A 16,311-nucleotide genomic window follows, 5' to 3' on the forward strand; every position below is an offset into this window, starting at 1 on the left:
TTTTTAATATTTTGTTGGGAGCCGCCCAGAGTGGCTGGGGAAACCTAGCCAGATGGGCGGGTATAAATAAATTATGATGATGATGATGATGATCTCTATGATTTTATAGGATTAACACCAGCATTCTCAATTGGGCACGGAAGTGAACAGGGAGCTAAAGCAATAGATATATACACTGTGCCACATTTTGTTCCAGCTGAAACTTGAGGATTCTACAGAGGTGTACCCAAGAAAAGTCCATTATAGTAGTCTCACCCTAGTGCATTAGAATGCACTATCGTAGTCTAACCCAGTCTATTTCCATTGCATGTCAATTTCACAAGTGTTCCAATTCCATTTTGCCTTGCTTTGTGATTTGTTTTATTTATTAAAAATCCGTATGAAAATTCCTTTTTACATGTGTTTTTAAACAAATATGTATTTAAATGTGTAATTCATTTCAATGCATTTCTAAACATCTTTTATCCCAAAATATATAATGCATTTCTTTTCAGACAATAACTGTACTGTAACTTTCCGAGAAGTGTGAAAAACGATATTCCACTGTGTACTCAGGAGGTACAAATTAGGTCAGTTCTCTTTAAAACATGGACTGAAACAAAATTCTCCTCCACCTTTAGCAAGTGATACAATGACTGTGGCCACTTAAATCACCCCAGGAATGGGTGCAGTTGGCAGATGAGCCCAAGTTGGTATCGTTTTATACCTGCAATGTTATCTGATAACTGCATGGCAGAACATGGGAGGTGCAAAGACAATATTAAAAAAATTATTTCATGAGAAATAGAAAGCCTGCATTATTACCTTATTTTCATTGAAATTAGCAATGACGACTCCAACGAAAAGAGTTAGCCCAATCATACAGCCAAGGAATACAAAGACATGGATGTAGATGCCATGGATCTGCATAAGTAATTTTTTTTAATAAAAAATGTTACTCATCTGTAGAAATTAAAGGAGGAATTAAAAGGTCTGACAAGCGCTGAGGTATATATACTCACGGGCCCCACGCGATGAATGATAACATCTCTGACTTCAACCCATCCCTTTAAGGAAAGGACTTCAAATAATGCCAACATTGCATTCCCAACGTTGTCAAAGTTAAAGTTCCGAGGGTTGGCCCTGTTAAAATATCACAGGGAAGGGTAGCAAAAATACATGCAGCCAAGGTCCTTAATTGTACTGAAAGAACTGACAAATCTCTTAGTAACACTAGTGAGTAGTTTAGAGCCGAACACACACACACAGTCATGGAGACAATCATACACGTTCCTGGGATATATATTTACATTTCTGATTCACTTATTTCCCTGAATTAAGTCGCTAACAAACAAAGAGGACAGTCAGGGATAAGAGTTCCATTTGACCCCTGAACATCTGGAAAAATAAACTAACAGTGCAATTTATGTACATCTGCTCCAAAGTAGACATGGTCAGTGTGTATAGGTTCCCAGAAGATTTAAAGATGTGGATCTCCAGTGTCATATTTTAACCTCACAGCACACTACTACTAAGTGCATCAATATGTGGTCCATGACCCTGGAATAAAACTGAGGACACCAATGTATCAGTGCAATAATATTATTTATTAATTGTTGAATGCAATTTAAGTCTATTGATTACAATGCATCCACTTTCAGTATGACTTAGTTGAATATCAGCCTCTGCACTCAAGTCTTCTGTCTGTGCACTTTTCCTCATGGTAAATACATTTTCTTACACTGGCAAAATTGGTTCCTCACATTATTAGTGCTGTTGCTTAAAGTCTTTAAATTGCTTACACTTAGAGACTTGGATTCTGAAAGTATATGATTCTGCAAATACCACAGCATCACCAGCTGTTCCCATCATAGAGCACCATTTCAATAGAATAGCATAGCACTTTCCCCTATCCACATACAGCTTTCCATGTTAAAATATTTGCAAAAATGAAACCTGCTTTAGAAACCCTGATTTCTAATATTAATGGAACAGAATGAAAGAAAATCTCCACATACTAGTACTGGAGGCTTCCTTGCAAGCCTCCTCACCAGGATAAATTTTACAATTGGATTTTGGAAAAGAATAGCAAAATGGCTACCTATGCTTACATTTGTAAAATAAGGAGCAATTTTTAAGGCAGCACAATGGATGCCCACACTGTATGTGGAAATGGCCATTACTTTCCAAGCCCCTTCAGACACAGACTCTTCTATTAAGAAGAATCTCCCCTCTTATATCATACGCCTTCAATTCATTGTGTGGGAATGGGGTCAACAGCGGGACAGAAATTCAAGCAGAAGGATCCAAGTATGATATAATCATCTATAAATTACTCTCTCCTTTCAAAATCAAAGGATCGGGTAACTTAACTTCCCTTGGTACATCTAACTCTTCTGACATTTAGGGATTTTGTCATAATATGGTTCTAAATCTATGTGGCTGCAGCTTAAAATCCTACTCCCGCAATGACAAGGCAGAACTAATATATCCGGCATCTCTATTGCAGTTTTTATAGCCCTTGAAAATTGCATTGTCTGCTTCAAATCTTTTTTTATGTGCCTAGGCTACATATACTCAGTTCCATCTTTTTCTAAGCGTAGATAAACTGCTTAAAAACTTTGATGCTCTTAAACAACCAGTACCATTATTTCCATTGTTTTTGCCATAATATTACTAAAATTATGTCCACATGCTCTCCTGGTCGTGTGATTTACCACTAAAATCGAAGTGTAGGAAGGAGTACTTGACTTGCATAAGTTAACTATCATGTAGCTGAGTCTTACAGTGTCCACTGCATATCTTAGATTACTAACTGAATCTTCAGAATAAATGCACAGGCCATAATATGCCACTTACCAGACTCGAGGCACCCAAAATCCAGGCTTCTTTTCGCCGGGTCTTAATTTCAGATTTAGATTTTTGGAAACACTTACATTTATTCGGAATATGCCATGGCAGTCTTCCTATAATAAACATAAAATAATGCTCATAAAAAGCTGCAAACAAACCAAAAAATATCCCGTATGACAAACACCAGGAAATTATGTCATAAAGTGAGCATAAGTATTGCTTTTGATTTAACTCAAGGAGTCAAATCCCTCATTAACCAGCATCCCACGCTAGGCCAGCAAAGATGATACATTCATAGAAAGGGTATTGCTTATGATGAGAGAGAAAGAGAAACCTGTACATTTAACAGAGTTGTACTTCCTTGACCGAACATGCATGCACTTTGTTGGCAACATCTGTTCAACAATAGCAATTACTTTCTTGGTGAGGTAGAGGGAAGGAATCCATACTCCTGCTTTCCATCTCCACTCACTAACAGCTAAGCATGGGGTTATCTCATGTTTGATTCAGTATGCATTTTAAGCTGACTCTATCAAATTGAAACAATTATGAGAACCTTCAAAATTGCATTATTATCTGAATTTTTTGATGCAGTTCTCCAACCAGTGTTTTAAAAAAATGCATATATATGGGGAAAAACTTGCAAAAAGGTGTATATTTTTCAAAATCACATACAAAAATGTTTTATTAGAAGAAACTTGCACCTGAAAAAGTATGTGTGTATGTGTGTGTGAGACACAAACACATACACACACACACCACAAACTGCTGCACAAATGTGTACAGCTGAATTCAACATTGGAAAAATGAGAAAATGAGAGAACCATTCCGACTAACAGCCTTCTTGGCAAAGCTGAGTGCGTCCTCTGCTCACCAACCACAAATGTACACACTGCATTTGCAAGTATATTTCCTGATATATATATACTGATATACACACACTGCTGTGTGTGAGGGTTTCTAAATTGGGAACACAGAGCTGTTTCACAGTGGCAATACAGGTCTGCCATCTCTCACACATAATGTCTTATGTTGATCTCATGTGATGTATAGTCATGTTATCGGTAAAACTTCTGAGTGAACCATAAATTTCTGACACAATATAAAGCAGCTTCATATATACTTTTCCCTTTTTTGTACATTTTCTGTCATCCTTAAATGTCTCATAAACTTTCCCTACCCTACCCTGGAATGGAACCGCAGAAGCTAGTGGAATTTTGCCCATGTGCAAAGGAAGGAGATGCTCTGTACATGCTGAAGCAAGCAAAACCTGTTCTTACCCTTGCAATAATATGTGGATCGTTGCACTTAGCCAGTTTCCCAGCAAAAAGCTGAACTCCAAAGCTTGCAAAAACAAGCATCAATGTCAGCAAGAGAATGGAAACCTGTAGGAATAAATGAAAAGCAGTCCAACTTTATTGAAAACAGTCTTATATTCAATGTTCAAATCCTCTGTGGGTATCTTCTCTTAAGCCACCAGTCCGGACAACAGACTGGCACCAGTTGAACCCTGGACTGCGTCTTTAAGTCACATAAGGATAGTTTAGAGCAGGGGTAGGCAACCTAAGGCCTGGAGGCCGGATGCGGCCCAATCACCTTCTCAATCTGGCCCACGGACGGTCCGGGAATCAGTGTGTTTTTACATGAGTAAAATGTGTCCTTTTATTTAAAATGCATCTCTGGGTTTTTTGTGGGGCATAATAATTCATTCATCCCCCCCCCAAAAAAATAGTCCGGCCCACCACATGGTCTGAGGGACGGTGGACCGGCCCACGGCTGCAAAAGGTTGCTGACCCCTGATTTAGAGAGATATTGCTCTGCAGTATGGCATGGGGTTCCTGCAAGATCAATGTGCTGCCATCTTTTCCCATGCAGCTGACATTACTATTTCTTCCATAATAATACACAGGATGCAAACCCTTCATAAAATTGAAGGAAGGGAGGTTCTTGCCTGTAATAATGATGTGTCCTGAGGAAGGTGGCAGCAAGGTACTTCCTCCTATTCCTCATTCTTTTCGTTCACATATGTATTTTCACATCCTTTAACCCCAGTGACACGCCTCTTATTGCATTTAAATGCATTCCTCACTCCATTCAGGTAAATTTCATGACCTACATTTCATGCATGCAGGTAAACCTCTTTGCAATCAGAAACACAATCTTAAGACGAATCCTGCTTCACACATTGATCAGCTACATGTCTTTGGGAAACTCACAAGCAGGACATTCTTTTAAGTACACTTAGGTCGTCACAGAATGATAGAATACAAAGGTTTTTTTTGAAAGTGTTATGTACACTGCTTAGAAATGCCAGAGATAAAGCGGTATATAAATAGCTTAAATAAAACAAATAGGCAATTTTGATGCATTCTCCCCAGCCTTTAACCAAAACTTTGGAAGGGCCCAATTACAGTCTTTTTTATTCCCCCTATTCTACACAAGAGCTTATAACTAAATAGGTTTGGAGAGAGTTACCCAGTCTAAGAACAGATGGGATTTTAACCTGTTCTTATTAGGAAGTAGTGAAATGCATTGACCATAAATCTATTGAACAGATACTGGCGAATGTAATACATTTGACTTTTAAATCTTTTATCGGAAGATTAACAAAATAAACAGTGCTCACTAGAAAGATTTCCTTGAAGCCGCTGAATAGTTCTCGGACAACCTTTCTCATCTGGGGCACCAGCTTAAATATCCGAAGTGGCCGGAGACACCGTAGCACCATTAAGAGCTGAGCTCCAGACTTCGCAGGGACATTTTGCGGCATCCAGCAGAGAAATATCAAGCTTACCTTTTGAAAGATGGAAGACAACATAGCCCAGGTGTTTAAAAAAAACATTTCACATACTCATTTGCTAGCTTGGGCAGCTGAGGTTGAAAGTTAGTCTTAAAACCTTTTAAATAAAGTAAAATATCTCACACAGAACACCAGAATAAAATGCAATCCTAAGTATGCCATGAGTATGCCAAGTCTATAGTTTTACTGTGCTGGGGGCTGCCAAACCTGTGTTTGCACCAGCATAACACAGCTGCAATCCGGTAGGCAAAGCTGGAATCCTAAGATTAACACTACAAACAATAGTCGGCATAGTAATAATGACAGCAAGTCCCACAAAGGGAATGTCTTCTCCATAAGATCTAACCTAGGATCAATTTTAATGTGATTTCAGCACCAAGGAAATATCTCAGTATTTGCTAGGACATGTCATGCATGATTATAGTCTGTTCTACATTTCATTATTCTGTTTTATTCGTTTCTTTTTTCAGGTTCTTTTTTTGTTATAGTTTATTTGCGTTATTTTATTGTAAGCCACCCATGGAAACTTTACTGAAGGGCAACACAGAAAACTTCAGTTTTTTAAAAAATCCCTGAATAAAGACAATGATGCTCACCAATGACACCCTCACATTAGGTACCAATTAACAAAGGGTGGTGCTGTGGTCTAAACCACCGAGCCTCTTGGGCTTTCTGATCAGAAGGTTGGTGGTTTGAATCCCCACGATGGGGTAAGCTCCCGTTGCTCTGTCCCAGCTCCTGCCAACCTAGCAGTTCAAAAGCACGCCAGTGCAAGTAGATAAATAGGTACCACTGTGGCGGAAAGGCAAACGGTGTTTCCATGCGCTTTGGCACTTGTCATGGTGTTCCATTGTGCCAGAAGCAGTTTAGTCATGCTGGTCACATGACCGGGAAAGCTACACCAGTTCCCTTGGCCTGAAAGGCAAGATGAGCGCCACACCCTTGACTGGACTTAACCATCCAGGGGTCCTTTACCTTACCTTTACCTACCAACTAACACATGGCCATGACAGAAATGCCATGATGTTACATCAGCATGTGTTCAGCACACCAGCACAACAGTGTGCCCTGATGGCAAAAGGCGATTGAGCGGTAATCCTATCGCACTGATGTAAAGGTGCAAGAAAGTCTAAATGCCTATTTGTGTACATTTCCTGACTGGTTAGCCATCTTGACTGCCATTTGGGCCTCAACCATATCCCAAAGAATGGTCAAAGCCTGCAAACAGAGACGGGAAGGGGCATTATTCTGCTGTAATTATTATCTGGATTTGTTGACCTAGCTTTTGTGAAAAACCTTTCTTGTGAGTAAATAACATTTCATCAACACTTTCCATATTAAAATGATATTTTGAGGGGTTGGAAGACATGTAAAGGGACCCCTGACCGTTAGGTCCAGTCACGGACGACTCTGGGGTTGCGGCGTTCATCTCATAGGGAGTTTCAAAAAGACTTCAATCTTGTTTTCTTGCAAGTGTGACCCATTGATGTCAACAGAGTTTAGTTCCAAGATGTTCAAGAATTGGATATGTGTGTAGGTTTTTTAAAAATTATTATTTCATTTGGGATACATTGCTGTTACGTTCTGTGCTCCCAAATAATGGTGCAATGCGGAATAATACACGCTGAACTGAACTTTTTCTAAATGATAGAATTATTTAGAAATGGAGATTGAATGCAGTCTTTCTTCTTCTTCAAATAAAGTAGAAGAGGCGGAGAAGGATTTCTGAGAAAAGACGTCATTTTCTGACTGCAGACACGCAAGGCTTGAATACAAATTGATTGTGACAAATTATATTCATTATATCCGTGACACAGTCTAATATCTACAAGATTTAATCAAGCTCACAATGTTTTCACTTAGAAGTCTTGTTCAGATATAGTGCTATGATTGTTTTTTTTTAAAAAAAAACAGTCTTTTTTGATAATATGAACATTAAGTATTTATCTAATGCCATCTATACATAGTTAAATATTAAATATTTCTTTTATAAAAGAAATTATCATACTTTTCCGTCAATAAGACACCCCCATGTATAAGACGCTCCCTATTTCGGGGGACTGAAATTTCAGAAAATGGGGATAGATGGCAAAAAGGCGAAAATTGCTTGCCCCCACACACGTCGCTAGATCCGCCTCCCGTCTATCCCCTTGCCTCTTGCCTGCAGAAGCTGCCAATTGCCCACCCAACTGATGTGGCGTCGGCCAGTCAACACCACCCATTGACACAGCAACCAATAATACGCACAATAGCCGCTGACAGCCGCGGCAGCAACCAATCAAACATCCACCCTGGGCACTACCCATGTATGAGACAACCTCCACTTTTTAGCATGATTTTAAAGGAAAATAACCTAGTCTTATACATGAAAAAGTACGGTACTAAGTGACAAGGACTATGTTGCCATGAGGTAAGATAGATATGTATTCTAAAAGCTATTCTCAAAAGTACATCTTCCCCCATATCATGTACTCATGTGCTGGGATCTGCTTTGGAGGCTCTTCTTCATAATGCCCCTGCCAGCTGAGAAATATGAATGGCAACAAGGGAGATGAATTTCTCTGAGGGGACATCCTATTTATGGAACTCAGTCCTCTGGGAGGCTTGTCTGGCACCTACATTATCCTTTCAGGCCAAATGCATAAAGCTGAATGCACACAAGTTAATGTGCATAAGTTGTGAGTCTATTATACTAACAGTGCAACTGAATCACACATTTGCACATGCATTTCTTAAACATTTCCAGGTAAACAGGTATTTATGTACCTATGTACAACTGAAAGTACTTTGGAGTTTAGATGTAAACTGCAGACAAACAATATATACAAATTGTTTTTCATTTCTAGTGTGGATTTTCATTCTTATTAGATGAAATTATTTCCCCAAAGTTTGATTGTTTTTTAGTTAATCATGACTAGCACAGAATATTAGGCACGCTGGTGAAAAATGCCCGAAGAGCAAATACTTACAAGATATATAAATATATCCATGACACCCCCAAAGTCTCTTATGACTGCCGTTGGAGTAAAAAACAAGCCATCAGCCATAATCTTCAAATTAAGTTCAATGCTCATGAATATTACAAAAACATATTCAGCGATCTGAGAAGCAAAGGGAAAACCAAATATTAATTACCCCTGAACTTGAAAACAATGGGTTCTTTTGTACAACAAATTACTTCTATATAATTACCTGAAGTGTTGGTGCATGCATCACTCTTCGAAAAGGAGATTCAAACATCATTGAAATGCAAGAGCATATAGTGACAATGATCATTACCCAGTCCAGATATGTAACCAATCCCAGCAAATCACTGCAGAATAAAATGAAGCATTCAGAAGGAGTTTCCAATATTAATGGCAAATATCTATTCAACATATGGCATGGATGAGAAAGGTAAATGAAGATCATCTACTACAATTTTAACATTTTACAAATCCATAACAAAATCATTACAGTGACATATTAACAAACAGATATTTTCTAGAAAAAAATTAAGTTTAGAAATCATGCACACAGATATAGCAAATGTAACTGGACAAGTAGTAACATTTGTTTTTGATTTTGCTATGCTTACTAAAGTTGATGATATTTGGTATTTTTCACTGCTCCAGTAACAGGGTCTGTTTTAGAGCTGTAACAGAGGAAAGATGTCTTCAGAATTTGCAGTTCAAACTCTAAGAAGCCATGTAATTATGACACACATACGTCAGAAAACAGATTCCTGGAATTGTGTTTGAATTTAAAGCTTACTTAAGGTCATTTTGAATCAAGTTAGTACTTATGTTATTTCATCTATGGCATGCCAGGACTAAGAAAAAGTTCTTAGAAGTGCTTAATTCAATTACAGAAAGCTAACAGAAATCAGTATTAGTTTAGATCTTGGTTTAGTTTTGAGACAAGATGACAAAGGGATTGATGGATGTGATAGAAGTTAAAAAAATTAAGAATGAAGGGATTCCCCCCTCCCCCGTAACATGGTCATCACGCAATGAATGAAGCTGATTGATAGTAGGTCCTTGTCTGATAAAAAGGATTACCTCGTTAAAAATGGCTGCATTCACACATATTAGCCACAGCTTATTGTGCACGTGCCAGCCAAACCTGTTTTGTTTCTCCCTGTTAGAGCTGAAGAGAAATAAACCATGATCTCTGGCTTAGCACTTCACCCAAGCTAGGAATAGGCGCTTCAAGTCAAACAAACTGCGCAATAAGTCAAACATGGTTTGTTTCCTTCACGTGCTAACAAGGTAGCACAAAGTACCCCAGGCAGAGAGATAACTATGGTTTACTGTGACATGCAAACTGAACCAATATGGAACACATATGGAACTGTTTTATCGCAGCCATGGCAATAGCCACTTTCTTAGTTGGATTAAAAAAATCATTAGACTCATTCATGGAGGGTAGGCCTATTGATGGCTACTGGCTGTAATATCTAAATGGAACCTATATGCTCAGAAGCAACATGCCTCTGAATATCAGATGCCAGATTGCTGCAAATGAAGTAATTGCTGGGAACTTTAAGAAGTCTAGGCCCAGGTCTAGTGCTATCTTATGTACGCATGCCCCAACAGTACCACGGTGAGCTTCCATGCCCACACCATAGGTTTGCACTAACCATGTGCTGTGGTACCACAGTAAGGGCCTCTGTTGCCATGAAATGGCAGTGGAATAATTTGCAATGGGATGCTGCTGTGCTGTGTGGTGACTGCTTGCAGGTGTTATAGCATGGTTTTAAAGGTGTCAACACGAGGAAGTGGCTAGAATGAGGATAAACAAATAAAAAGTTACTCAGCCGAACCCTATTACTTGATGTATGAGCTTGTGAAGTAAAACACAGAGCCAAAGCGGTAACACAAAGCTGCCACAAAACACTCAGATACATACGCGTTGAAGCGAGCTCGCACAACCACTCTGCAGAAATTTCTGAATCTGTGTTCACGGCCAACGATGAACAGAGGCTTGTCAAAATAGGGGTGATTCTCTCGTAACTCTTCTTCCTGGACTTTCCTTTCAAGAATGGGGGAAAAGGGACTTGTAAGATATTCAATCACAGGCAAAGAAGCCAGCAGGAAGGCATATAAAGCATATATTTTGTTAACTTATAGTAACAAGACCATTGTGGTGCAGTAGAGAGAGGGTTGACTGTGAGCCTTAGGAACCTTCTGCTCATCTGTGGCAACCACAGGATGGCTTTGGGGAAGTCCCTATCTCTCAGCCCTAACTGGCTGTGATCAGGAAAGTATATACTCTCTACAAGTGTGTATCAAAACCGCAGACGGCAAGAATCTTCTTAAAAAAGGACATTCGTCCTTTTTTCACACATTAGAGGAATACATCTAATGCCAGCTGTGACTGTTGGGTGCATCATCTAAAAGCATTCTTCTTGTTTCTGAAATACTGCTTTTGGCCCTAAGCAAATTTGTTAATCAAATGGCAGAATAATCCAAATATCCGATCTGTCATGCAAAAGTCTGAATGGGGTGGATATGTCCTTCCACCCATCCCTGTTCAGCTCTGCCAAATGCCAGCATGGTGGGGGTGGGGGAAGCTCCACCAATAAGCAGTAACCTAATGTACCTGCTTAAAAGGTAGGGGGCAGATGTTATGGCTGAAATGGGGTGTTTCATGGGTGGGGCTGGGCCAGCATAAGAGCCAGTGGATCCTTTGCCAAATCTGCTACCAGCATCAGCTGGAAATGAGCCCAAAATTGGATTCTTCACCTCTGGGTGAAGCTGGTGTCTGGGAGCTGGTGTAATGAAGGGGCATTTCACTTCTCCTTCTGCCTTCTGGCCTGGCTGGTGCAAGTGCCCCTGGCTGTACCCCTCTATCACGCCTCACCACTACCAGCCAGGGGTTAGGATTATGACCTCAACCACTCAGATTATTAATTTATGAAGAAACTGGGGTACGGTCCTAGAAAATATTTAAGAAAGCGGTAGAAATTTAAATTCCCTAAGTACCTTTTCATTTCTGCCTGTTCCTTCTTTTCTTGGATCATTTTTATCTCGCTGTCTTCTCTCTGTGCATTTCTGTACCTCACTGTATTAGAATGCTAGAAAAAGAAGCATTTTAAAAAAACAAAACAGTTCTGTATTTTACCACACAAGAACAAAGCAAGGCAATGCGGGTAACTGCATGTAGCTTATATTTTATTTTCAAAAACTACGGTACTATGAGAAGAGTTTCTTATTCAGTTTTTGAGAAAATTCACAACTTGATTAGTAATTATGTAGATTCTCCACTATTATACATATTAACCAGAGCTTGTCCAGTCAAAATGAAGCATCTTTACATCCCATTGATTTCAATGGAAGTGGTAGGCATAAACCTCTACCATACATATCAATGGGGCTTGCAAGTGCTAGGCTTTATCAGTTCACAAATTAATGCACTAAAAAGGAACACTAATATTACAGTGTTACAAAATCGTTATTGTAGAATTTGTGATTTGTTATGACAATTGTTTTTCTCCAAGATATTTTAAATTCCTCTCCATTCTTAATTTTATTTTGACTTACATCTTGTGTTAGAGTTTCAAGCGATTTTCCTCTGCTGATTCGCTGACTGTTGGAGCCATGTCTTAGTGACCTGAAAAAATAACACTCTTTTGGGTGACAGATAACTGAGATCAAGTGCCAATCCTTACGTGATTACTATTATAGTGCATCAAGACAGTGTCCCTCGCAATCAATTTTTCTTTGGTTGCATCAAAAGCTTGTAAATTTTCAGCCTAGTCTAATCTACTATCAGCTACGGTACTTTTTTCTCTTGATTTTTAAAATGGATGATCTGAATGTCATGGAAGCTAACTATATTTGAAATAAAAAGCATTTTCTCCCCTTTGTACGTCACACTGATTTATCATTGTTACTGTCAAAGAAATATGGAGATTAGTTATTTATGGAGCTCGGTTTTCATTTTCATCTGTTTGATATAATCCACCATATTGTAAAATGCTACAATGGTATTTACCTGCGTTCTTGACGTATATGATGCTGGACACTAAGAATTGATCTTTCTTTCGCAGGCTGCCCCTCAAAGGATCCACTCAGCATGCGCTGGCGTGTACAGGCCCTAGGGAAATGAGCAGCACTATGGTAGGTAAAAATAAAATTGTACGGCAACTAAACAATTCAGTAGGTTTTTTTTTTTTAAGGACATAATTCATAGCCCTGCAGGAGGAGATTGGCAAAAAAACACAAAACCCTCAAAACATTCCTCTTCCACTCCTTTCTCTTTCTCAGCCATACATGCACAAGCCATTACTCAGAACAAGAAGTCGTATAGTATAGTTGTCATCTGCCCCTATCCTCTTCACGCCTAGAAGTTTGGCCTAAAAGCTCTTCCAGCTTCAGCCAGGGCTACAGGACCAGAGGGACAGAGAAATGGCTATTAGGCAGGAGAACACCAGCCTCCCAGTTTGATAAATGGCTTCATGGAGAGGTTGCCATGGAATCTGGTCTCAGTCCCCTCCTATGTTCGTGTCCGGAATTTGTTTTTCTTCATTTTCAATATGGATAAATTAAATATTTCAGAGATACCGTATTTTTCGCTCTATAGGACGCACTTTTTCCCCTCCAAAAATGAAGGGGAAATGTGTGTGCGTCCTATGGAGCGAATGCAGGCTCCCTGGCTTCAGCGATAGCAAGGCAAAGCCTCCGAAGCCTGCGCTACAGAGGCTTCGCGTTGCTTCCGCTGAAGCCAGGAGAGTCTGCTCTTTGAGGCTGGCGGTGGGGAAAGCAGCGCTTCCCCCATCGCCAGCCCCAGAGGATGGGGGGCAGCAGGAAGGCGCGCGACGCCTTCCCGCTACTCTCCAACCCGGCTTTGAGGCTGGCGGGGGGGAAAGCAGCGCTTCCCCCATCGCCAGCCCCAGAGGATGGGGGGCAGCAGGAAGGCGCGCGACGCCTTCCCGCTACTCTCCAACCCTCCTGTGGGCTTTTGCGGGAGATGGGGGAATTCCCCCACCTCCCGCAAAAGCAGGCAAAAGCCGTGCACTCTTTAAAGGTGCTGCACGGCTTTGCTGGCTTTTCTAGGAGGTGGGGGAATTCCCCCACCTCCTAGAAAAGCCCGCAGGAGCCGCGCACCCTTTAAAGAGCGCACGGCTCTTGGGGGCTTTTCCCCAAGGACGGAGAAGGGACTGACTGGCCGAGTCAGTCCCTTCTCCCTCCTGCGGGCTTTTGTGGGAGATGGGGGAATTCCCCCACCTCCCGCAAAAGCAGGCAAAAGCCGTGCGCACTTTAAAGGAGCTGCACGGCTTTGCTGGCTTTTCCAGGAGGTGGGGGAATTCCCCCACCTCGCAGAAAAGCCTGCAAGAGCTGCGCAGCCTTTAAAGAGCGCGCAGCTCTTGGGGGCTTTTCCCCAAGGAGGGAGAAGGGACTGACTGGCCGAGTCAGTCCCTTCTCCCTCCTTCGGGCTTTTGCAGGAGATGGGGGAATTCCCCCACCTCCCGCAAAAGCAGGCAAAAGCCGTGCGCTCTTTAAAGGTGCTGCACGGCTTTGCTGGCTTTTCCAGGAGGTGGGGGAATTCCCCCACCTCCTAGAAAAGCCCGCAGGAGCCGCGCACCCTTTAAAGAGCGCACGGCTCTTGGGGGCTTTTCCCCAAGGACGGAGAAGGGACTGACTGGCCGAGTCAGTCCCTTCTCCCTCCTCCGGGCTTTTGCGGGAGATGGGGGAATTCCCCCACCTCCCGCAAAAGCAGGCAAAAGCCGTGTGCTCTTTAAAGAGGTTCCGTGGCTTCTGCAGGCTTTTCTAGGAGGTGGGGGAATTCCCCCACCTCCTAGAAAAGCCCGCAGGAGCCGCGCACCCTTTAAAGAGCGCACGGCTCTTGGGGGCTTTTCTCCAAGGACGGAGAAGGGACTGACTGGCTGAGTCAGTCCCTTCTCCCTCCTGCGGGCTTTTGCGGGAGATGGGGGAATTCCCCCACCTCCCGCAAAAGCAGGCAAAAGCCGTGCGCTCTTTAAAGAGCGCGCAGCTCTTTGCGGCTTTTGCCCAAGGAGGGAGAAGGGACTGACTGGCCGTTTCAGTCCCTTCTCCCTCCTGGTCGAAAAGCCCGCGGGAGTCAAGCGGGGCTCCTGTGGGCTTTTGCGGGAGGTGGGGGAATTCCGCCACCTCCCGCAAAAGCAGGGAGAAGGTCTTGGAGTAGCGCACAGGCTGCGTGCAACCTGTCCACTGCTCCCAGAGCTGCGGGGGGGAAATCATATTTTTTCCTTGATTTCCCCCCCTGAAAACTAGGTGCGTCCTATGGTCCGGTGCGTCCAATCGTGCGAAAAATACGGTACCTCATGTTGGAACTCTTTGTCTAATCAACTCCTAAACAGTGTGCTTTCATCAGAGTGTTTAATACAGAACAATTACATGACCTCTTGTTCTCTCCTTGCCTTTCCATCCATCTCTCCTTGTTTCAACTTGCTCACTCCCCGATTCCCCTTCAAACTCTGGTGCTATTGCTTGTTTTACTTCTGAACGCCATACATATTGTTACAAGTGTTAGCTTTTGTTAAAATACTTAATTTTCAAAGAATTCTTTTCTATTAAGGAAACACTTTTAACTGAAGTTTTCCCCCCTCCCTAAATATTTTTGTAAGCAGAAAAGTGGTTTAGTAAGATTGTATTGTTAGAATCACTAGAAAACTACTAATACAGTGTACTTTAAGGCGGCAATCCTACCCCTCTGAACTCAATGGCTCCTATTTCTGAGTAGGTGTATCTTTGATAAGTTTTTAGCTATCTGTGTTTTATCCATGTTTGTTTTAATTTATGTGAGCTGCCACGAGTCCCAGTTGTGGGGAAAAGGTGGTATTTAAACAAATTAAAGAATAAAATAATAATCCTTTTGGCATCCATCTGTTTCGGGAGACAATGGAGAAATGGACCTTTGGGGATGAAGTCAAATTGTTGGAAGGTTGCAGAGCCTGCTGTGGTTGTAGAGACAGATATGGGAAAGACATGTTTAGTAACAGCTGGAGCAGATGAAGGTGTCTTGTTGTGCTGCTGCAGATGTACCATGGTGTTTCTTCTCTCTGTGCTCCTCCCAGCGGTCATTCCTCCTCTGGTCACTTGTACAGATGCACAACCTAACTGACAATCTCCCTGCACTGGATTCCCACACCGTGGGGTTGATGTTGCCAACCTTTATGTCACTTTTGCAGACATCTTTGTAACACAGAGTTGGTCTGCCAACTGGCCTGGTGCCGGAAGCCAACTCCCCTTGGGGATCCTGCCATCTTCCATTCTGTGGACATCACCAAGCCAGCGTGGGTGTCACTGAGATAGGAGTGTGAACGTGCTGGGAATGTGAGAGCTTGGGAGAGCACAACTTTGTTTGAGACTCTGTTTTGTTTTGTCATGTGATGCTCCAAATCTTCCTGACATGTGGAAGGCGTTGCCCATGACTCACTTCCATAAAGCAGTGTGTTCAATACCCAAGCCTGGTAGACCTTCATCTTGGCACTGAACGTTAGCATCACATTCTCCCATACCCTTTCAGAGAGGTGAGCTATTGCTGTAGCTGCCTTGCCAATACACTGGTCCAGCTCAGCATCAAAGGAGAAGTTGCTGGTTATGGTGGAACCCAGGTAGATAAAGTCATCTACCACCTCAAGAGTGTGGTCACCAATGGAAAACACAAGAACTACCAACTCTGGAAGAATGGCAGATGAAAATGATGGAATATAT

The 16,311-nt window shown here is 41.7% G+C and overlaps 1 protein-coding gene across 8 annotated transcripts in view; it reads right to left on the minus strand.

Moving 5' to 3' along the window:
* Nucleotides 1-16,311, minus strand: part of NALCN (sodium leak channel, non-selective) — a 197,577-nt gene that overhangs the window by 18,457 nt on the left and 162,809 nt on the right. For all 8 annotated transcript variants that reach the window (XM_081908122.1, XM_081908125.1, XM_081908123.1 and 5 more), the window contains 12 exons: nucleotides 12,611-12,712; nucleotides 12,157-12,226; nucleotides 11,599-11,690; nucleotides 10,523-10,645; nucleotides 9,210-9,266; nucleotides 8,825-8,945; nucleotides 8,602-8,733; nucleotides 5,459-5,626; nucleotides 4,113-4,217; nucleotides 2,839-2,945; nucleotides 1,002-1,122; nucleotides 805-903 (listed from right to left, as the gene is read on the minus strand). In XM_081908122.1, the coding sequence (XP_081764248.1) occupies nucleotides 805-903; nucleotides 1,002-1,122; nucleotides 2,839-2,945; nucleotides 4,113-4,217; nucleotides 5,459-5,626; nucleotides 8,602-8,733; nucleotides 8,825-8,945; nucleotides 9,210-9,266; nucleotides 10,523-10,645; nucleotides 11,599-11,690; nucleotides 12,157-12,226; nucleotides 12,611-12,712 (1,297 nt within the window). The remainder of the gene's footprint in view (nucleotides 1-804; nucleotides 904-1,001; nucleotides 1,123-2,838; nucleotides 2,946-4,112; nucleotides 4,218-5,458; nucleotides 5,627-8,601; nucleotides 8,734-8,824; nucleotides 8,946-9,209; nucleotides 9,267-10,522; nucleotides 10,646-11,598; nucleotides 11,691-12,156; nucleotides 12,227-12,610; nucleotides 12,713-16,311) is intronic.

The sequence above is a fragment of the Podarcis melisellensis genome, assembly GCF_964234715.1.
Source record: "Podarcis melisellensis genome assembly, chromosome: 4".
NCBI classification, from domain to species: domain Eukaryota; kingdom Metazoa; phylum Chordata; class Lepidosauria; order Squamata; family Lacertidae; genus Podarcis; species Podarcis melisellensis.